The sequence below is a fragment of the Sander vitreus genome, chromosome 14 (genome assembly GCF_031162955.1).
Source record: "Sander vitreus isolate 19-12246 chromosome 14, sanVit1, whole genome shotgun sequence".
Taxonomy (NCBI): Eukaryota; Metazoa; Chordata; class Actinopteri; order Perciformes; family Percidae; genus Sander; species Sander vitreus.
This window is the reverse complement of record NC_135868.1, coordinates 17,199,679-17,224,512: the sequence shown is the minus strand read 5'-3', so window position 1 is coordinate 17,224,512 and position 24,834 is coordinate 17,199,679. Positions and strand designations below refer to the sequence as shown.

The following is a 24,834-nucleotide window of genomic DNA, read 5'->3' as shown; positions in this document are numbered from 1 at the left end:
TCTTCTCCCTTTCAAAATCCCCTCCCTTGTGACTTTAGCAGTCTCTCTCTCCAAACCTTAATCCATCTCTCCTCTCGCAGTCTTCTGTGTGCAGAACTGTAAATGATTTAAGTCTGTCCCTACAGTCTGGCTGCTGCAGTACAGTACACTGTGATACACCACAGTAGCAGCTTATGAAGTTCAAGCTGCATCCTTAGGGGTATACTGTAAAAACGTGCACAGAACAGCAAAAATAGTTGAGCTGCTGTACGGTCTAATTCTTACATTGCAAAAATGTAATAATCAAAAAACATATGCCCTTTCGTTCCCCAATGAAATAGGTTAATTTCTAGGGCCCTTATTTCAAGTGCACAATGCACACAGTGACAACAATTTGACAAATTGGTCCAAACTAATATGGTTTTCTGTACACAAAGTACACCAGTTGGTCAATTCTGAATAAAAAACATTAGTAAAACATACCGGGCTAGTGGCCAATTTACACCCATATTCTGCAACAATGAGTCATCCTCTCATCTAGCAAATGTAAGCTGCACTCATTTTATGCTCTTCCAGCTGCCTACGGACACAAAGGGAAACTTTTTTTGGCTAAAGTCTGGGTGTATAGACTCCGTAAATATGGTGGGCGAGTAAGCGGGGGACAAATCAGAAGACAAGCACATGACATGAACCTTAGCCCACTCGCTTATGTGTGCCAGCAGAAATGCAGCCAGTGAGACAGACAAGCAGCCGGACACTGATGCAGGTAGACACAAAGTAGTGGGTGTACTGAGGCTTGCAGATACAGAAACGAGGGCTGACGGACAGTGAAGACCACCATAACTGCATACAGGCTGTTGAATGAGTTTGTATTTTTATCAGATTGTAGCCCATTGGAGTTGTATGAGAGAATGGCCCTATTTAGCCTTTAAGCTTTGGTCAGAGCTGACATTTGAATATGTGGACAGGCAGATTGAATCCACGGCAAACATCAGCTGATGAATAATAACTAGCTGCGTCTCAGTGCGTGTAAACAACTACTCAAGAAGGACAATGACCAATAATAACGTATCATGTCTCTTTAGTGGGTCTGTTATAGATGCACTTCTGAAGCCTTTTATTCAAGAGCTGAATGAAATGACAGAATAATCAATACCAAAACAACAATTACCAGTCCCCGTTATGGCTGGTTAGTGTTTGAAATGTTTTATGCAAATCCTGCAAATCCCATACTTTTTAGGTAGCATTTTAGAGAAATATGAACGTTCTTACAGTACACAACCTTTTTTTTTTTATTCAGCAAAAGAAGATAATTTTCAAAAAGTTTACATTTAGTAATTTTGCTGCACAAGAACATTTTCCTAGATAGGAGTCTAAAACAGTTTGTATTTTAAAACTAAATCGGATCAAACGAGATGAACAAAATTTTAAAAATCTGTACAGGCATTCAATGCCAACTTTGCAGTTTGTGATACTTTGTGCTCCAGGAACATTTCTGTCAGTCCTAAATGAGCATTAACGCTAGTGCCAGTGCATGCCATTCGCATTTCCAGACAAAAAAAAACCAAGCTGCACATTACAAGCGGTGAAAATACAAACCTCAATGTGCTTTCTTTCTCTTTATGGAAAACAATTTTTACTCTTTTTTTTCTCCAAAGGACTCAAGTTAGGGGCATGATGAAATATGTCTTCATTCTCACTGTGAACAATCACGTGCCTCCACTTGAGTGCTGCACAGAAAGAGGCCACCCATGGACATTGCTGTCTAACTAGTATGTTAGCGGACACAGTATTGTGGTCCTGGGCTCTGTTCTAAAACATTATATGTTCCACTTTCTACATCATTCAGTAAATAAAACAGATTGTGTACATGTAACAATTTTGTAATGGAATCTCTGCCTTCAGAAAAGAACTACTTTTTGCCAGCAAATTATGCCACTAATCTTGTAGAGGCATGCTCTCTGTATGGAGATTGGACCCTGACATGGAAAAGATGGTACATACAGTATGATGCTGGTTAAAACATGTTCCTTGCTCCTTTGACCACTGTGGTATGCCAAGACTGCATAGTTGCATTGCATAGTGCTGGAGTAGAGAAAAGAGAGCCACTGAAACGCAGACACACAGACACACAAACACAGCTTGCATTCAATAGAGCACAATACCTCTTTTTATCCTCCTTGCTCACATAATTCTCTGGATAGTAAGTGGGAGGGAGAGAGAGAGAGAGAGAGAGAGACAGACAGACAGACAGACAGACAAAGAGAAAGTCAGGGAGGAGGTCAACCAAGGAGAGGAGAAATGTGCCCTGAACACAACACGACTGCCGGGTCAAACTCCCTCTGGCTGTCTCAAATGTTCACCTGCCCCTTCTCTGTTGTACCTGGGGATACTTTGGGGGTCAGCATCAGATACAGAGCTCCCGAGGCGGTGGCTCACCTGGACCTTGAGACGTACATGCACCAAGCTTTTTATACTGCGACTTCACTGTGCCTTAACCATTTACTTTACTGAAGAAACTGATTTTCTGGTGTTCAGTATAGCTTAACCTGTTGATGAATATTGATTGTTGTTCTATTTTGTGGTTGTTGTTATTGTTGATTGTATTGTGGTGATCTCGTTGGGAGGGGGGCTCTGCATCACCAATGTTGTACAGAAAACTGCCATTTGCAAAAAACATAATGCAACACAAAGAATCTGCTGGGATGTAGAGCATGTCCACGATGGGTGACGTTAGTGATATGACGACGGATAAGGTATCTACATATCTGATGGACTGTGGAGAACAACGATACCTCTAAAATAGGTAGTTATCTGGAAATGAAAATACATCTAGTTGGGCCTCAATATCATCTCCTGACGTGTGTTTAACTCTCTGCGAAGTAATACAGCTTTTTCATCAACGGGATCGTCGACACAAGGACATGCCATGTTCGAGAAAAAAAGCATTTAATAATCTGCCTAACATAGTTAATAAACCAACACATTTTTTTATTCATGCAGATGACAACGCTAGACGCTAAAATGCACCTGATACAGACTGAATGAATGAATGAGGAAATGAAAGAGCACTTTGTCAGAGGGAGGAGACTGAGAGAAACTCGAGGTTTCTTGAAGAAAACCTGCTCCCGACCAGGTTAGGTTCACAGGCTCAGTTACCATAGTAACTGACTCTGAGGTTAAGTTACCTCTCTGTCTGAAACGGGCTGGAGTTACCCCTCTCTCTCAGGTTTGATTAACCTTCCTTTCTGAAACGGAAAACCCAGAGTTTCCCTCCTCTCAGGGCTAACAAACTCAGAGTTTTCACTAAACCTGCTTTCTGAAACAGACCCCTGGCTACACTGCCTGTGACCAGGTTATTTAAGTCTGGTCACACTGCCTGTTGCTGCGGTTCCTGCTTTCCCTTGTTTTGTTGGTTTCCTTTATGGTTTGTTTATGTAGTTTAGTTTATCTTTATGCTTTGCTTGCACTTTTCACTCACGCACACACATCACTCATGCACACTTACTGTACACCACTGACTATACTGACAACCACACTCCACACCTTAATAATCCTTTTATTTGGTAAAATCCAGTTTGATTTTATTTAATAAAGTACATTTTGGTTAAACTTTATCATGGTGTGTTTCCACTTTGTTGTGGCCTAAGAGCCGGGTCATAACACTACTGACTGGTGCAAATCTATATTATTTCTTTTCTTTGGCAGTCATGACTAGGGCTGGGTATATATTTTTGACACTGGTATCATACGGTAACTAAACCTTGGTTTTAGGAATATAAGCATGTTTGCTGTATCCTGGTTGTAGCTTCATATTTACCGTACACACTTAAGAGTGGTATCAATCCTCTCATCTATCTCAACAAGAAGTGAATAAGAGTATTCCCTGAAAAAAGAGACTGAAAAATCTGACAAGGCCTTCGAAGAACAACAACAGTATTTCTACTCAATGCTCAAATAGCATTGAGGTTCTAAACCCAGCTCTAGCAAATTAAACTTTTCTTATTATTCTAAATCACTATTCTAGTCCAGAACTGAGATTTCAGCTGCTTTCGCTGTGCATTTTCATGGTCAAAGGCATAACATGATTTGCTAACTAAACCTTCATATCTGTTCTCTTGCAGTTAAATCTCTGCAGGTGACCATGACTTTCCCATTTAAGCTAAGCAGACATCTAACCCCTGAGTAGTCAACTGAAATGTTTGCTCCTGGCTCCTCGTATGACTCACAGCGCGGCGTTGTGTCAAACACTGTACTCTTTCTCTCCTGTTCCAGCTTTTGTCGCACCACGACACAACAGCAAAGTGCTGCTGCAGTGTGCATCATCATTTATTTTCAAGGAATTCAAGCTTGGTCAGATTAGCTGACTCACCAAGTAGCCCCTTGAATATAATGAAACATGCAGATTTGTTTTACTGAACAAAGCACAAACCAATTAAACAATGAGTATATCAATCAAAATATTTTTAATGCTGACTTGCTCTCTAACTCTTATTTCTTTAATGGAATATACATCATAAAATGCAACAGCAAGTCAAATGTTGGATGTGTTACTAAAATAGTTTGAATCTGTTCTGTCTTTAGTTGTTTTTTCTGCTGTGATTGTGAAGGGCAGTTGGCACAGCAATCTGACAGTCGATCGGCTCGGCCTTACCACGTGTATGCAGAGAAGCCAAGACAAAAACAACAGAATAGATTGTAAGGTTGGCACACAGTAGACAAACACAATAAACACAGCTCATATTTTCCCAGGGACCATTCACTGTCAAATGAATGACAAATATATTCCCACTTATTGCCTGGTATTACAGCTTGGCATCGATCCTCGGTGCTCTGCCACTGTAAAAGTGTTCATAGCCTCTCTGAAACCTCTCAAGAGACGGATTTCCAAATAGAGGGACGGAAACATGGCCCAGGATTTCCAGATTACATATTTGTGATTTCTTCACATGAAGAAAAGTATTCATCTCCGGAGCTTGGCAGCAGACTGGCTTACCATTCATATGCCATAGCGGGGTAGTGTTTCAACTCAGGAAGTAGAATCTAAAAAGGAAAGCAGAGCAGGCTGTGTGCTACCTGGTACTCCATCATGGCTGTCTAAAAATAATGAGAAATCTATCAAGTCTTAAGTGGGCCCACTGAGGGCACTGAGCAGAGCTCTCCAGAGTCACTCTGACCTGAGCCCGTTGTAGTTTACTGTGTGACAAATTTTGACAAACAAAATCTTTATTAAATCCCTCATCTTTTATCAGCAATTCCCAGAATACCCTTTTATTCAAATGTTTGGTTCCCATGTGGATGAAAGCCATACTTGATATTTGGGCAGATGTATTACACATTGAAGTAAAACATGCATTATGGGACCCCACTGACCTGGTTTGTTAGTGCTCTGACAGTAACACATAATCATTCTTGAAAGCAGAGCATTGCTACAGTGTAATCAGTCAGACTGATATGAGGTGCAGGAAGTCTAAAGGAACCAGCAGCAGCTGATAAGCGAGAATGATAAACCTGGGAGAAAAACAGACGGATAGCTGTGATGGAGAGATAGACGGGAGAATAGCAGAGGGCATACAGTAAATAGGGGAAAGAGGGTGGACAGCTAAGACGGAGAAAAACAGAAGGCATGGACGAAAGGAGCTACAGAGGAAACCAAGCAAAATTAGTTTTTACCAGCTTGCTCTACCGTATCCAAGAAGTGACACTGGGGATAGACGCGATGAGACAGTGTGACCTCTGATTCAATGGTCCTTGCTGGGGGGGGTTTGACAAAAACAACATGGCTGCAGATCAATTTTTGCTCTGTTAAGCACAATACAAGGTTAACTAAGATGGGAAGGGGAGCAGAGGGAATTGATATCCTCGGTTTGTACTACTGTTATGGTTCACCAACCTCCTTTCTCCTTAAAAGCCTTAACAGGGGCGCCTGGGTAGCTCACCTGGTAGAGCGCACGCCCACATACATAGGGTTGGGCATCGAGAACCAATTCCTACTTGGAATCGTCTCAAAAATTACGATTCCAGTGGAATCGTTTCTTTATTGGAATCGTTTGGAGGATTTGGTTTCAAATCTGATCATGGATTCCAAATTTAACATGCGCAAGTTTTGGTTTCTGTAGAGGCCAGGCGCTTCTTGTGTCTTCAACCCACCATTGAATCAAAATCAAACTTTCCTCTTATTTGTGAAATAAGCACGTGACCCGTTTCAACTCCACCTCTTAAAGAATCGGAATCGAGAATCGATAAGAACCGGAATCGAAAGGAAGAATCGGAATTGGAATCAGAATCGTTAAAATCCAAACGATGCCCAACCCTACATATACAGAGGCTCAGTCCTCGACGCGGCAACCGTGGATTCGATTCCGACCTGCAGCCCTTTGCTGCATGTCATTCCCCCTCTCTCTCCCCTTTCATGTCTAAGCTGTCCTGTCACAAATAAAAGGCCTAAAATGCCCCCAAAAAATCTTTAAAAGCCTTTACAGATGGTGGGAGAATAGTGAATAGGAAAATTAGATTACAACTAATATAATAACAATATTAAATTAAACAGTGCACCAAGAGGCACATCGTGAGCATGATTGACAAGCTAAGTCTTATCAAAAGACCCCTTCTATCACTTGCAGTTTCTCCACTGCTGTGCACATGTAGCAATTAGATGTTTCAGTTGGATTCCCTTTATATATTTGAAAAACATTGCATCTACTACCATTTTAATGAGCTATTTAAAAGTTATAGTTGGACATCTTTTGGGAAATACACATGCTTTTTTTGCCTAGAGATAGATGAGAAGATTGATACCACTCTTATTTAACTGCCTGTTAAATATGAAGCTACAGGCAGCAGCCGGTTAACATAAAGACTGGAAACAGGGGAGAAACAGCTAGCCTGGCTCTGTAAAATTCTTACTAAATTCAGCTACCAGCATCTCCAAAACTCAATAATTAACACATTTTATCTAATTGGTATAATCCATGCTAAAATATAAATGAAAAAAAATGTCAAGTTGTCTTTTTTCAAAGTGGTTACATATATGAAAATGTCTGGGCCAGACACTGACTTTAAGAATTTGTACGGATTTAACAAACAAGATAACTTGTGTAGCGAGTGTGAAATGCTGGTGGATTAATTTTTTCACCTTTGGACCGGGCTAGCTGTTTCCAGTCTTTGTGCTAAGCTAACTAGCTCCTGGCTGTAGTTTCAGACAAGAGAGTGGCATCCATCATCTTATCTTACTCTCAGGAAGAAAGCAAATGAGCATATTTACCAACATTCAAACTGTCTCTTATGTAGAACTGAATTAATGTCATTGTAAATGTTGGTTCAAACATCAATATGTGACATTATTCTGTTACATCTCTACAGCAGGGGAGGGACATTTTCCTTTCTTACATGACGCAGTAGAGTTTTTGCCACTGAAGTGTGAGTGTTTATAGTTTAATCTCACTAGCAAAAGGTTTTTAGTGAATCAAAATGATTCTTTATTTAGTTCATGTTGTATACATGAACATTATCTGTACAAAATTATAGTAACACTCAAAAGCTCTGCTTCTACCAAGATTATATGAGAGTCTGTAGTTGAAAGGGATCTTTTCTGAACTTGTTTTGAGTAAAGCACAATAGAGGAGAGGTTCTGCTGTCATATAAATAATAAATCAATAAATCAAACAAGTCTCCCTAGGTGTTTCATTAGTGTAGCCCTGGCCTAATTGCTGAAGAGATGGGCTCAACATTTTTTCTACCAGTGTGTGGGTGAGGATAATGGTGATGCACCTGGAATGGTGGGCATCTGCTGGCAGATGAATACCACTGACAAGAGCTCACTTTAAGGGTGTAACAAATGTTTCAGAGTCAGTGAATAATCCAAACATGCATCTTCTTGGTTATTTAAAAAAGATTTAAAATACTGTATAGCGCCTTAAAAAGGAAAGACCCTTAAAATTAGGCAAATCATAGTCTAAAAGAGATTAACAGGGTCCCAGAGTGTGAAGTCATGTCAGCTTGTAACAAACAGACAGAAAGAACACAGGATACTGACAACACAAAGATTTTTTTACGTGGATCTAACTGCTATCATACTGAAACCAAGACAGCCTGACAGCACAGACATCTTTGATCTCAGCAAGTTTTCACCAAACATCCAAGACGTACTATCAAAGACATCTCTGGCCCAGGCAGCAGGGCAATGCAGATGAGATCCCACCCACTTGGAAATGTACACCTTATGCAGTTACAATTTTCTCCAGGCTACACTGGCCCCTTTGTTCCATAGAAGACCAGGTTATTTCATGCTGTAGACCTCCCCTTCATACTTTTGTCTGGGAATACATTTTTTACAAGGATATAGCAGTTGTTTAATTTGGCAAGGAAATGTAACATAGGGAGGAAAACACAGCAGAAAAAACACTTAAACATCACACATTACATCTATATGTGAGCTATCCCAATCTCTCCAACAGAAATTCGGGGGAAAGTTTCATCACTTCCAAAAAGTGTGCCTCATGAAAAAGCTTTTGCCTGGACACTGAAGTCACATTTCGTTTTAACTAATTTAATAAGACTTGAAGCTCTGTAATATAATATTGATATCATTATATTAGGTAATTGGTTACAGGAATAGTAGAGGCAAATAATTTTTTCATTTGCATTTAATGAATAACATATCCAACAATCACAAGGTGCATTGTGATCTGTATTATGTACAAAAGCAGACAGGCTCTAAAAAGGCAACCATGAAAATAATTTTCTCCAGCGAGCTGAATAATATAGATCTGGCTCACCTTGTGAGATGACGCACCTTCAAAAGAAACAAGGAAAAAATGTACACAGGCTGTAACAAATCTCTCTCTTTGAAACCTCTGGACCCAGACAATAACGCATGGCCCAGAGCACTGTTCCTACTCTGTTCTTGCCATCTGACTCCAAACTTTGGTTATCCCCCTCCATGATGTCTTTGTGTTGTTAAAACTTGAAATGAAAGTAATTGAAAAGGGAAAACTCCAGTTCCTGATCAGGCTCTATTGTATTCTTCATTCTGCTCCTCAATTATCTCAGTAAGGATCTCCTGGCCCGGCAGCAAAGATCGATGAGTACCTGTGTAAAACCCAAAGAGGCGGAACTGTAAATCGATGCAACCAGTCAGAGAACTATCTCCAGATCCATCATCACCCAACATCATTTAGATGAAGTCAAATCCAAAACAATCAAGCTAATTAGAGCCTGCATCCTCTTTTTTCATCATCATCAGCTCGGTTTGTAAAACAGGACTCACAAAGCATTATCCTGAGAGTAAAATACCAGTCTTGAATATTTCTGAACTTCGAAGAAAAGCAGCCATTGTTCAAACAAACATTTGTCCCAGAGTCACTTTCTTGGACGCAACATAGCATGAAGACAACAGCCTGCTTCCACAACCTGGAGGTACGAACACAACAACCGAGCCATTGGCAAGTTGCCCCCCTCAGGTTGTCTTCAGACTGAGCCATGTTTAATGACTGTGGGGTAATTACTGTATATAAAGTCCTCAACAGGATAATCCTAACTGCTTGCCAACTCAGCCTCGAAAAACATTCCATCAGTCATAATGATGGGTAATTACAAGTAATGGACAAATAATAGTGTGCAGTGAACAGTGCGTGTGAAAGTGGCTTAACCAGGCACTGTGACAGCCTCCCACAGTGATGGCATGTTCTACAGAGAGAAAAAATGAATGACTGCAGTAGCTGCTTGGGAGACGCTGACCTAATACACCTGACACAATCGCACTGGCTTGCTTTTAATATAAAGGCTTGTTTTTTTGGATTGGAGAAGCAAAGTGACAAAGAAACATGGAAAAATTTGTTTCTGACTCGCCTATTGAGGCAAAAATCTAATTTATACTAGTGCAGTGCCTGTTCAAAAAGTGCCTGTTGGCAACAGGCCGATAGCCTGGCCTCCGGCATTGCTGTTTGCAGCTTTCTCGAGAACTACTCATCTAAACAACTTCACACTCGAAACTGCTTGGGTCCTGAGCAATAAACCTGCCATGACATAGTTGAGTCCCCTAGCAATCCTAGAGTATACATGTCATTTGCTACATTTAATGCATTTTTGCGTCAACAGCTAGCTATTTGGGAGCAGGCTATTTCCGGGAACAAAAGCGTTCATTCCGAAAGTTACGTCACTAATGCTTGAATGAAATGTTTGAGTTTGCTACAATGTAACACCTGGGGGTCTCTTTCTTCATCTTTTCTTGAATGTAGTGTAGTGAGCGACGGAGTGCGAGCTGTACCCAACAAGCCATTCGGCAATGTAACAGTTCATAGGGGTCCCCTCTCAATACACTATACAGTGTGTACATAAAATACTACTAATAAATATGTCCCATAGATCTCAAGAGCTTGACACTGCACTTCCTTGGGTCCTCAGCAACACACCCACCAAACATGAAGTCGATCAGATGAACAGCTTTCAAGAAAATCGAAGGACAGACATACAGACAGAGACTCCTTCCATTTTTAGTTAGAAGTGTCTGATGAAAGTGCTTAAATAATTCTCACATGCTACGTCCAGTTTTTGAGCTTCTGAAAATTCTTCACAGATGAAAGGAAAGAGATGGGAAGACAAGATGTCAGGTGTGGAAGAAAGTCAACATGACAGCAAACTATCCCAAGAGCGTGACAAATCCTCACCCAGAAGGAGAAGAAAGGTATTTCTAATAATGGGGACTTGAAGGTTTGACATTTGAGAAGAGAGAGACTTTAATGTGAATAGTGAATGATTGCATTAATAAATCAATGAAGTGTGTCAAACCAAACCCTCAATGAAGGATAGTGGCTGAGCAGATTGATTCATTGATGAAAGTGGTGAGTGAATGAAGCAAGGCCAAGTTCAAGCCCTTGGGGGGGAAAGGCACCAACTTATGCATACCAGCCAGTATAAAGTGCTCAAAGGTCTTACCCTTTGAGATTTTGACCTTTGACCGTAGCCATGATACTCCTATAAACAATACATGTACACAATTTTAGACAGCACTCTATTACACATTGTAGGAGCTCGAAATATGAGCCCTGTGAAGGAATGCAGCCCCCCTGACTTCAGACTGCATAATGGTCTGTGTTTTGACACACCGATTCTCACTCAGACACACACTCATGGGAGGCTTAGGGAACGTGCTTTCACTACATGACACATACCTGTGTTTCAAGTATTTGAAGTTGTGGTCAGGATCTATTTAAACCTTAAATTTTTTTTTAAATTTTAATCTAATTTTAACCAGTACCAGGAGCCTCTACATACACAAGTAGCGATCCAATCTAAACACACGAAAATTAAGTCCCACACATAATAAATACTTGTATAACTCCAATCGCAAACTCTCACATTCAAACACAAGTTGTTATCATCATCATAAGCAACTCAAAAAGCTCCTTTCAGCCCTTCAGATAACAGACACGCTTGAATGTCCAGAAGAACCGGAACATTATTTATAGAAGGTGAGTGACTTTAACTTATTTATAGGGGTTGGCACTGTGTGTGTGTGTGTGTGCGCGCACGCCCATGCTAGGCTGTGTTTCCCGTGTGTGCCCATGCTAGGCTGTGTTTCCCGGCTGGTTGGCCCCTAGCTGTCACCCACCGACTTCAGTCAGCCAGAAACAGTGACAAGATGAGAGAATCCTCCAAATACTGATAGGGCTATGTATCTGGTATTTTTCAGGTTATTGATAAGGGACGACCGTCACTAGGGTCGGACGATAGGACATCAGCAATAGGCTGAATCTGTGATTATTGGGACTTTTTGGGCCAATTTAAACGGCCTGTGGAATAGTTTATATAATGTGACATTCTAAAGAAGATTCACAATGCTGCACCTTTTCTTCCCAGTTGCCGGCCTATTGGATATACCCCCTACTGAAGCTGCCATTTGAAAAGACAACTTTAAAATGGCCTGTGAAAACCTGGCTACATCAAATATAGCTCTATCCTGCATGGTATTCGAGGACACAACCTGTTTGTTCGGGAAAAACTCTACCATCACTGTGTAATCTCATCGGTATCAAGTTAAAATGATATTGTCCTATTCTTGGTACTAAGTCTTTTCACAAGATCATATCTGCTTACAAATGTGCTTGCAACACTGCATTGGCTTCCAAAACTATTTCCCCTGAAGATATGTGTCGGTCACACAAAAGATGGTAAGAATACCACTATCTTGATCACTCTCAGGAATTCTGGCTGAGCTGGTTACATGCTGCTCCCGTTGCTTTCCCTCAGAATAGGTGCAGGGCTGAGGATTATGTCTCAGTTTGCAGTACAGACAAAAGGGAAAAGATCCTAAGAGAAATGGTAAGACTGAACTTTTCAGCTCTGTGCACGACTTGTAGCCTCTAGCTAGATTTACCGTTGGCTGCATAATTAATGAGGTGATACAGAGGCACTGGACTCTGGAGAGATTGAGATTAAAAAGGGAGACACCATGGGGCTAAATGGAGAGAGACGGGGGGAAACTAAGCACAAGGCTGAAGACAAAATGAAAAAGCAAGGGAGTAAGGTGTGTGACAGGAAAACTAAATCAGGAAATTGGGCAGAGACACAGAGGATGGGAGAAGGTATACAAACAAGGTGCTATAGCATCTTACAGACTGATACTTCCTCACACTTCCTCAACACCCTGAACTCACATCAAAGGGAAGGATTCCAGTGTGTGCAAGTTTACAAGTTTTAATCTGCTGGGGGTCAAAAGTGACTTTCTAATGTGGTTTACAGTACAATTTATCAAATAATAGCTAATCAAACAACATCGGTCAACATTCTCACTATAAATAGTATAGAAAAATACATTCTCCTAAGTTATATACCATAAGAAGAAGGTTGAAGTAACACAGCAGACTTGTTTGAAAGATGTTTGAAATTTCGGACTACTCTGAATTAAAAAAAGATAAGGAAATGTTTCGTATTCTGCGTTCTCCTTGTCCTTCACACTCTCTTTCTTCTGTCATGTCAAACCTCATCTGTTTAAAAGAACTCATTATCGAGAGGGGAGAAGTTCAAAAACGCTCTAAGAAAGCAATTAACACATACAAGCCAGACTGACGGATTCCTCTGTGGTACAGTATGCAATGTTGCTGCTGCTGAGAGGGAGAGAAGAACAAACATGAGGTTGGAGAGCTTTGGGATGCACGTCAGATATTTCTGTTTTGTGTCACCTTAAAAGACAGAAATCGTTAGATGACAAAACATTATATACTGCAATACTCTCATATCCAGAGCAAACAACAGCAAGTGCCATTCCAGATATCCTAATCCAGTGGTTCCCTAATTTTGTTTTACCATTATATCTTAGAAAACCTTTTTTTGTCTTTTAGAAATGTTTCAAATCCTTTATGAAATAGCGATGCTATGACATACGAGTAGGATTGTATCATAGAGTACTGGTTTGGCCTATCGCATAGAGCCGAGGTTTTCTGTGAGGCACTCCTCCCCAGGGCGGCGCAGAGGGAGAGACGTGAGGCAAAGTTACTGCGTGAGGTGAAAGGCAAGTAAGGTACTTTAGGTACCAAAATCCTTTGAGTCCAATTGCCACAATTTGAGTCAAATATAAATATGTACACTTTCAGAACACATGATACACATATTTTTGAATTCAGTGTGACTTCTGAGGATATCATTATCTCCAATGTCCATCGTGACTTCAAGAACAATAATAGTAATGACTAAATCCATTAATATGAACTTTTTTATGTTGCAGTATCAATATTTCTTAAAGTAGAGCAAACAGAGTAGGCAAGTGTTAGGGGACACAGTTGTCTCAATTTTGTCTGGGGACCCACAGTGTCAGACTTCCGGCAAAGAAAGAATAAGTCACAGTGGTGTAGTATTCTCAGCTAGGACCAGATGTGAAGAAAATATCTAAGGCATCTATTATTGAAATAGCTTCCTCTATGGATGACACACTTTGCTGCAATTTCGTGCAACATTTTATACATTTTTAGACAACCTCACAACTGGCAATGTGGCCTGCCTTTTACAGGATTTGCAATGCTTTCTCCTAGCAAGGCCCAGACCCCACATTGTGAACAACTGTTCCACTCAATGTCATGTGCTCAAGACTGGATTTATCACTCCACCGAGCCAAGAAACTGCCAAAAGAAAAGCATTTGGAAACAAACAGCTGCCTGCCAAATACTGATCTGTTTACCTGTGGTTGTCCAGGCAGCAGACAATATAGATATGTTCAGTGATCTCTCTGGCAATACTTGACAGGACGAGTGGGAGGGTACATGCCTACAAGATTACAGTAAGTGGGCTGTCCTTTCACACTCATCTGCCTCTTCCGTCCAGACAGCATTTGCAGTAACACATCATGTTTCTGTCCATCTTTATATCTGTGTACCTGCTTTTAGTGTTGCCAGATACAAGAATAATACTCATTCCTTTTATTAACACTGCATTTTTGCTATCTTATATCAGGTGCAGCAGTGTATCCTTTATGATGATGTGTGATGATGATGGAGAAAATCAAATATGAAATGTTTTACCAAATACCTCGATATTGATATTGCAACGATATTGTAGGGTTGACTATTGGGGCTTTCACAAAATATTTACACAATTAGATGTTTGATAACTAATCTTCAATAGTGAGTAAAGGCAAAATATATAACAGCAAGAAAGGGAAACGGTTGTGCTTTTTTTCAAGTTCACAGATGGCCTCTGTGCGACTACAGAGTAATTAATGTCAATAAGCATGTCCTTGTCTGTGCTTCTGGGCGTGTGTTTATGCATCTGTTTCAATCTACGGGGTGCTTCCAGTGAGGATGGACAACACAAAACGCCATGCTACATTAGGCACCACATCCCTGCTGATAGAGATCTCTTCCTGTGTGCGCACACTTTGAGATAAGACGTCTCATCACTATCTAGTCATACTGTAAATACGGGCTGGTAATGGGCCAGACAGCTACTTGTATACTTAACAAGAATGCCTCTAATAGCCTTAGCAGGCCTACAAGAACCCTTAACATAGGATACTTAGAAGCTGAGCATGGTGAAGAATCATTTAAACAGGAAGCTGAGATTAATTAAATTCTGTTTATGCCTATAACAGAATAAAAAATTACATTTGAAAAATTCCATAGCGACATATCTTTATAGACATGTCATGGTCTGTCTTTATAACAACAACAGTAACAAAAACAGTTTTCTTAGGGACTATTTCTTTGGCAGAAATCTCAGTCAAGGATAACTTAAAGAAATTAAAACAAACTATCTGCCACCAGAGGACCCTACATTATGGAGAACAGGTCCCTGAAATTGCTTTCCATTTTCAGTTGACAAGGAATGCAACACTCTGAGCTATGTGTGCACACTGTGCCACTTTGAGGCTCTCTGTTAATGGGAAGGATGTTTAATCACTACTTTATCAACCTCCCAGCTATAGAAATACACCTTGGTCGGAGGCAGAAGCTTTCATTAGACAATTAAAAACGGTTATCACTATTAGCTACAGCCTTCAGATGACTTAAATGGCAGAGAGTGAGAAAGTTTTTTCTCCATTAAATTAACTCTGCTGTTCTCTCTAGGTGACTGATCCCTTAAAGTGTGATTTATGCTTAAATCTACGCTGTGGCTACGTACGTAGGTACACGTGGAAACACAAACCCTATGCCATAGCATGACGTGCACCAGCTACAGATTTTTTTATTTCCCACCATGGTCAGAAAGCACAGGAGACACACTTTGTTTCTCTCACTATGACTCTAGAGTCGGTACTCGCTCTGAAGCTAATCGCCGTCACTCTCTCACTCTCACTACCACACACTCCCCACGCAGACACACATGCCGGCCCTGCTGTCCTCTTAAAGAGATCGCCGCACACACCAACGCACAAGTATAAACTTCAGGCCACTTACGTAGGCTACGGGCGAAAGCTCTGTGTGGAGCCTCCACAGAACTATAAATCACGCTTTAGGTTGGGTTATTTGGGAGGGTTCGAGCGCACATGTGCAATCACTCGCACACACATACACACACAAAAATACACAACTTTCTCCTCATGTGGAAGTACAGTATATTAGCAAGGGAGAGGTCAACAGATCGACATGTGAGACAGACCCTTTTATTGGCACTTAAAGAGAACAGCGATCTGTAATGACTTCCCTGATAGCAATAGTGAGAAAAGTGAAAGGGGGAGGACAAGGGGGAAAGACTGGTCATGCAAACTGTAAACTGTTTACGTGTGTGTGTGTGTGTGTGTGTGTGTGTTTCTCAGAGAGATACAAAAAAACTGGAATATGAGAGAGAGTGAGGGCGGGAGGAGCAAGAATCTGAATTCTCTAAACAGACAAAGTAAGCTGACTAATGCAACCACTTTACTAGAAGGGGGAGCTGAGTGTAATGACATCTCATTTCAATTTGATGACAGGGTTGTTGACTGATCAGGCGGGCCGGCTCTGTGGTCGGCATGAAGCTGGACTCACTGGTGACGGTGGCAGAGAGGACGACACTGGACAAACTGCTGGACATTACTGACAATGCCAGCCACCCCCTGCACACCATCATCAGCAACCAGAGGAGCCTGTGCAGTGGAAGGCTGCTCCTTCCAAAGTGTAGGACCAACAGACTCAAGAACTCCTTTGTCCCTCATGCCATCATACTTTATAACTCCTCAGGGGAGGAGGAAATAGGGTAAAGAGGACAGAACAGAACAGGAAGGAAGGAAGGGAAGGAGTGGTAGCCACTCATTCATTCACTGTGCAATGAATTAATAATCTACTCACATACATACCTGGACACTAACTGCTCTTAACTGCTAATTTATGCTCTCTTTTATTCACTGTATAATAACACAATGCCATACACAGTCCTATATATTTATCTTTATTTATCTGTAGTTTATTGTTTTTTACTGTTTGTTTACTTCCTATATTTAGCTAAAAGTTTATTGTTATTCTTATACGGTATTTTCTATACTGTATTTTTTATACCTCTTTATTTTCTTACTTTAAGTGTTTTGTAAGTTGCTGAAATCTGCTGCTGGAAATCTAATTTCCTTGCGGGAGTCATCCCAAAAGGATCAATAAAGAGAAGTCGAAGTCTAAGTGTTAGTGTACATTGGCCATTATTTAACATCTTGGTGGTGGCAACGTGGTGACGGTCTGACCTGCGCTAAAAATGTGTTATCAGACATGTGTTTGGTCGAGGCCTTAAATGGTTGAAGGTGACATGGTCATGGTGGCAACACACAGCACACAAAAAATGCAAGTGCCTACACATGAAACCTCAGACACTGGCACCACAGATTCATTTTGTTTCTGTCAACCACGAGCTAACAATCACACATACCAAAGTATGCAGATACAAACACACAAACCACACTCACACTCACGGCTTATTTTGTCTCATTCCCAGGAGGCTAGTATATTTTGGTCTGTGAATGTGTATGCACACGCATGCATGTTTGTGGCGCACTGTAATCCTCATGTGGTTTCACCTTCATGCCAGGGACCCATTTGTCTTCATTATCATCATATGGCTGGAGGAAGCAGATCTGTTAGAGCTCATGGCAAGAGTAATGCCTCTCTGTCTGGGTATAAAAAACAACTTCACTACCTCGACGTTTGTCATGTCACCCCTCCACAGGACCAGGAACATTATAAGGGGGAAAAAAGCCTCAATAAAACTGCATTTCCAGAAAGAGCTGTTAAGTGAGGAATGTGTTTATGGAGCGCTTTTTTGTCAGCGTTTTGTTTAATGCGGAATTTATGTAACATAATGCAAAACACATTCTCAAACTTGCCACTGAGCTTTTCCTTGGGTAATAAATATGGACGCTCAATCCAGTTTGTTAGCAAATTGAACATGGAAAAGCTTTTTTACTCACAATCCTTTTAGCACATCAGACAGCAAAATTACAAGCACCACAGAACCCCTGGAAGCATGACAAAGTTGACGCTAACAATCTTGGACAGAGAACGGATTTTTCAGACCCAATTAGAGTTGAAAATCTTTTAAGAAACTCCTGGCTTAGCCTTGCAAAAAGAAAGCTATGTAATCACAAGTATGTCACAAGTGTTTAAATGTTAACAGATCTGATCAAAGTCTCAGATATTATACATGTTTGCACCCACTCAGGGCTAGTGCGTTTTTATTTTAAAAAAACGGCTCAATTATAAAAACCAAGGAACAGAACTGTTTTTCCACTAATCACTGCTTTAAAAGAGGAATGAGATCTCAAGGAAAAAAGCAGCAAGATTATCGCTAATTGCCTTCCAACTAGCTACAGAGCACATCACAGGTAGGACACACACACACACACACACACACACACACACACACACACACACACACACACACACACCCCTCTGTGTGATACATATTACATTGTTGACCACCACCAGAGTAATTCATTACCCTCGCCATGCCCCTCACAATGCAAGTCCATTGATATGGAGATGGCTGAAGCAGAAAATGAGAAGTAAAGCACAATAGTAAATTCCTATCTCAGGAGAGTGCTTCTGTTAAATCAAGTAACAGCTTGAAAAGGGTGGTGTATGATCAAATTGATAGGGGATACAGACAGAAAACATCCAGGTGGTCACATTACAAAAACAGGACACATTTAGACACCATTTGCATAAACCACGACTCAATGACAGGTGAACATACAAGCAAGAAAAGAGAAGAGGTAGGTGAGGCTGTGTGCTTGTGTCTATCTGTGTGTGTGTGTGTGTAGTGCAAGGCTGGGAGACTCCCAGGCCTATAATTACACCCTGGTGGGAGAGAAGCTGATAACAGAGGCCTGACGATATCAACGTCATGAGAGGAGAGGAGAGGAGAGGGAGAGGGAGAGGGGCAACATGATACCTTATCAAAACACTGGATTTTCTCACTAACACTGCTTTTTCATTTCCTCCTTGATAGTTACACACACACATTTATACGAAGCTCCTCTTAAAAGAAAAGCCGCACAAAACAGCCCACACAGTCAGTGCATTTACACTGGCTATAATGATTCAATTATAGCTCATGTAAGCCAATACTCATTCTCAGAACTGTCACGTAAACACCAACTGAGTTATCTTACTCACATTAAGGTGGTAATGAGAGTACCACCACTGCAATAAACATAATTTGTTCTAATAACTACTGGCACATACACAAGTTGGACAGATTTCTTTTGGCAATTTGATTCTGTGCACATTCCTCAAACACTCTAACACAGAAAGTGATAAAGCTTATGTTGTTCTGTAAATGCAAGAAACAAATAGCAGCAAAATCCCTTAATTTTCCTGTTATATTCCTATTTCCTATTACACACTTCTGGACATTAACCCAACAATCATAAAACGTGTGCACATTATTATCATGTAAAATCCATGTCAGTTACTTGGGATGTAGGGTTTATTTACATTATCGATTAATCTACTGATTATTTTATCCATTAGGCGATTCATAGTTTGGTCTATAGAATATCAGAAAATTCCAAAACAAATGTCCATCACAATTTCCCAGAGCTCATGGTGACATCTTAAAAAACAGTCCCAAAAATATTCATTTTAATATAATAGAAGACAAAGAAAACAAGCCAATATTCACAGTTGAGAACATCATTTTTGTTTGAAAAAAAAAAGACTTTAATGATAAATCAATTATCATAATTGTTGCTGTATCTGTTAATCGATTAAACGACTAATCATTTCTGCTCTAACACATGTTTTGTGCATGTTTGCAGTAATTGAGCAATTTGTGATTTTATGACCACACTGGATGAAAGGTACTCACAGCAGGTGAAACTAATGTACCGGTCAGCACCTAGTGAGTGACTGTCCTCCAGATGACATCACAACAACAACAAAACATTATGGAGAATTTAAGAATGCCCAAGGGGATGTTTCTTTTAGCATTGCAGAGCTCTGTTGCTATGGGGACATGCCTCACACTGAGGGAAAAAAAGAAAGTTAGTTGTCCTTGAGGCCCACTGTTCATCAGTGGACCGTTATATGCTGAATGCCGTTGATATATACAGAATATTCTTCTATACTTCAGACTGAAGCTAAGCCAGTCTTTCTCAGCGGGCAGGAGTGCACCATAAGTTTGCTGCAGGGTAAATATTATTAAGATAACACAGAGTACAGCAGATTTACTGAATGCTTTTGCACAATATTACAGCAGTCTTTTCTAAACAGTAACAGTAACTGCCGTTTGCATCACATCACCTTACCTGCATTTACCCTTGATTTCTCATATTGTATAACCAAAGTTGTTGGTGTACTTTTGAAAATCTAAATGAACAGGCTACACAGAAAGCACATGCCATACCAGATATCCTTTTCTGATAACTAACCAATATCCATTCAGTACAGGATGGCCTACATCTTTCAGTGCAATGAGAGGGAGGAAGCAGGCTTTCAGCGTTCACAGGGGGAAGGACAGTGTCCGGGACCTTCCACCGTGGTATTGTCCAGACTCTGTTAACCCACCAGTGAGACGCCTCTCTCTTCCACTGTCTCTCAGTGGAAACAACAGAACCTTTACAGGTCTCTCCCCTTTCAGCCTCCTGCTCAACAAGGGGATATTAGCATTTATAAGACTGGTGGTCACTCCACTATTCAGGAGATGCAACCCACCTCCCAGTGAAAAACAGCCATGGTCATGTTAAAAGCAGACGCTTTGCAAAATGAATCATCTGCTAGTGTTCCTATAATGGAAATGAACAGCCTAAAATAACATTACTGCTTAACAAATCATTACAAAACAGCCTCGGAATTTGCAGCCTACTATGTTGCACTATACAATAAAATGATTAATTAAATCATTGACCTAAACGCCTTGCTTTTAAAGCTGCAGTGGCTTTAAGTGGGTCTTTCTTCTTCTGTTTATTGAAAAACAAAACACGTGCCTCAAAGTGACCCAATTAGAGAAGTGGGAGTCACAGTGCAGTTCAGGACTGGCAAAGGGCAGCACACTACTTCTGGGAAAACTAGTATGCCCTCTTAAACACAATATTTTCTCAAAGTGTAATGAGGAATTCCATGAGAGTTCCTGGTGGCCTCCAGGCAGCTAAATACAGGATTAATATCACAGAGATTAACATTTTTTTGGGATGGCTGATCATTGGTTTAATTGCTCCCATTTACAGTACAGAGTAGCCTAGTATGTAATAGCCTATACTTATGCATAACAACAAACCTTTGTCTTTAGTCTAATTGTGTCTCAGTGGCTGTCTTACATGTAGTATAAGGTTTTGAGTTATTAAGACTTTGCTGTGTGCAACTCGTAACGAGTTACCTTTATTGATAACAGCAACGACACCAGTAGGCTACAACATAACAACTTATAATAATTTGAACCACACGCGGGACAGTCTTTAAACACAGCACGAGAGGGAAACATGCAGACAGTCTCCGTGTACATTCAGCGAGTAAACACGAGAATCAAAGTTAGCAACACGGCTGTTGTTGTGAAGCCAAAGTTCACTTTAAAGTGCAATGTGCTCAGAAAGAACAATACAACGCTTGTTTAACGTGTATGGTACTCACCTGCGATACTAAAGGAATAAGCGTCTGCTCCACAGAGCGAGTTTTGATTTCCAGACCGGAATCAAAGTTACTGTTGCCGCACGGAGATGAAGCCATTCCCGCCGCGCTCCTCCTGCCTGACACAAACGCACTACTGGGTTTACTAAGAGCCTTTCCCTTGCTGTTTCGCAGTTGCAAACTGGTGTAACGGACCTGCTATTGCACACCAGGATTTCTAACTTTATTACAGAGTCGTTTATCGAGTGGCTTTCTACGCACGCACGCTGTTTTAATCCACTTTGGCTCGGTGGTTGTGCCGCTGCTCCCGCTAATGTCCATGTAGTTTACTCAACGGCAGGGAGCGGACTGCAGCACACCACTGTGGGCAACCACACACACGCACCACAGCACGCACACGCACCTTCAGGTTCTCACTGCCGGCTGCACCTCAAGGCTTTCCGAGGTGCAGTTCATTATTTTGTTGATAATCAGGATGGTCGCTTTGATTTCAATCTGCCAGTTCACTCACCGCAATAGCTTGTTTTGCCATGTAGCCTAATAGCCTACATGGCAAAACATTATCAAATCTGACACATTTCAATAAAAGTATTTGAAATTGAAACATCAGTAGGCTAGTGCATCTATCTGTTTTGGCGTGCAAAATAGAAAGATTTTATGTGATATAGCCTATAGGACTTTTTTATTTGAAAATGCATCAACCAGTAATGCAAATTTCAGAGGAGGAGTTTTAGATTAAAAAAAAAATATATATATATATATAAAATCACAATCCACCCATCCATCCATGCAGATTTCAGAGGACTTTGCATCCAGTGCCCTCCAGAGAGGCGTGATGCTTTACTCACAGCACAGCAGCTCTGGTTTGAGACAAAGAATCCCACATTATACCCTGGAGTCTGAGAATCCCTTATCATCCTCACCAAATACACACCAGATATGCCAATCAAACCTGGCTGCACTGACTGGAATTCAGTGCCTATTTTGAAAAAACTTTACCTTTTGTGAGTCTGGGGAAGGCGCTGTAGGTTACCCAGGATCTAAAATGGAGAAGGGGGCCCCTCAGGTAGCCTACTAAAGTCGTTCCAACATGTGTATTTATGATTTCATACTGCTGGTTTGGGTTGAAATCAGTGAAATCGCAAACAAATGTCAAAAACATAATGGAGCAGCTGCTGTTGTTTTGAAATCTAAAACAAACTGGAACACGTAGATCTGGCTGGATTTTTTTCTGCTCTGACTAAAAGAGAATTATCCTCTGCTGACAGTATTTTGAAAAGACGACAAGTGCTGAAAATCTGTTTACAAGAGCTTATTGTGAACCCATCAATAAAACCCATCCTTTCAAAAAGAGGTGTGTGTTTGAGTTGTGGATTGGTGAACACAGATTTGCTTTGTTTTCTTACAAATTGTATTACTTTTTATACTTTATATAAGCAGAATGATGTGATGCAAGATGTAAGGTACACAGGGTATAAATCCCTCACTCCTCATTTAACCATTACCGACAGTCAACACACCCCCACATTTCTCCACATTTCCCCAGACTGCTTTCACAATGCGGATATCAAGATAAGAAAAAAAGTTCAAAAGAAACTCATAAATGCCAAAAGGGATAAACCAAAACATCAGCAAAATAACAGAACCTTTTGTCTTTTGATGCATGATAAAAACTCGCAAACAGGTTTATATTTGCTTAAGATTATTTGTTCCTGAGAGGAATTGCAGGATTTCATTTCAAACAAACTGACTGACTTGGAGGTTATGAAGACTCATATGGATGTTGTTTCTAGATGCAATGATTTTCATGTGGGCATAAGACGAGTCAACATCCCTACTCATACAGTTGTTACTATCATAACCATCACCAAACTATTGCCAAATTCTCTGTATCCTCAAGTGGCTCCAGTATTTCTAACTTTACAAGTGCAGCCACTGGATGAGTAACACTTCATATTACAAACACACCAGATGGCTGAGAGCAGATATGGCTTACTATGGGACTGTTAGTGAGGGCTTTTGCTGCCTGCTTTATCATCAACTATGGTGGCTGGCTCACACTCCGTGTCAGCAGAAGAGACAATGGCTGTGTGTGTGTGTGTGTGTGTGTGTGTGTGTGTGTGTGTGTGTGTGTGTGTGTGTGTGTGTGTGTGTGTGTGTGTGTGTGTGTGTGTGTGTGTGTAAAGGCTGTCTGCCACTCTCAGCCCCAGCCAGTATTTATTTAAAACCCCAGAGCTATGCTTTAGTTACTCTCCCTGTTTACATAGGTTTCACTCCACACACACACACACACACACACACACACACACACACACACACACACTGCATCATTATGAAGGCACGCAAGCAGACTGGCTGCTATGAGCGGACGGACTGTGTTCCACTTTGATAAATGGCTCTACTACTAACTAGATAATATCTGTATGTTTCTTGTTAATCTGCCATGAGGCTCTCTTCCAAGAGATACGATGATATCAAGCTCCACTCGGGCTACTTGCATTGTGCTGTATCAACTTGTGCTGGTTTAAATAATTCTACTCACAGCAGATACGTTCAAGAGGCAGAATAATAAGATAGGAAATATGATACATCCTGACCATTTCAGTGGGAATAGTTTAGTTATCACAGAGACAAATTGCCTTCTATTCACAAGCTCAAACAAACACAATGGTGCGCACATTCTCATTGAGTTTGTTTGTCAGTGCCATACTCTAGTTGAGAAACAGGCTTGTTTTTCTAAACAGTATCTCTTTTGTACTGGAATACTAAATATTTGCTCCTCTGCCTCTGATCTCTTCAGGCACATTGCATTTTGCCTGAAACAACATAGAAGGTACCGTAAGTCTATGGGAAGGGAAGTCCCTTTTGTGTATACTTATCTGAACAGTCCAAGAGTATTACTCATTAAATAAAAGATGCTAACAGTATGCACAGTGTGATTGTATTGCTAACAGCTGCTATTCTGTCTCTGTCTCTGTCTCTCTCTCTCTCTCTCTCTCTCTCTCTCTCTCTAGAAGTGCTGACTTCTCTTCTCTCTATCTGGATCATTCCTTCTGGCTGTACAGCTCCAGGAACTGCTGAGCCTGAAGATATAGTGATTTTGCACATTGCAAGATGTAAAATGAGTGCACTCAGTCATATTCCCCTGTTGGATAAGTAGATTGAAATTTGGGATTCAAAGGGAGGATTGTGGTGGAATGTTCAAGGACCCCCCCTTCATTTTAAAACGTAAGAAAATGTCTGTCTATCTTGAGTAATATACTTTTTACGTATACACTGCTGTTTTTGATTATGGCCCTCTTCATGTATATTTCATACAATATTATGTTTCGTATGTGGTAGT

The 24,834-nt window shown here is 40.7% G+C and overlaps 1 protein-coding gene across 2 annotated transcripts in view; it reads right to left on the bottom strand.

Annotated features, from left to right (window-relative positions):
- ctnnal1 (catenin (cadherin-associated protein), alpha-like 1) overlaps positions 1-21,879 on the bottom strand; it is a 50,687-nt gene extending 28,808 nt beyond the window's left edge. The window contains exon 1 of one of the 2 annotated variants that reach the window (XM_078267809.1): positions 21,495-21,879. In XM_078267809.1, coding sequence (XP_078123935.1) covers positions 21,495-21,590 — 96 coding nt within the window. In that variant the 5' untranslated portion in view covers positions 21,591-21,879. The remainder of the gene's footprint in view (positions 1-21,494) is intronic. The other variant, XM_078267808.1, reaches the window with a different exon arrangement.
- Between the last annotated feature and the right edge of the window lie 2,955 nt (positions 21,880-24,834).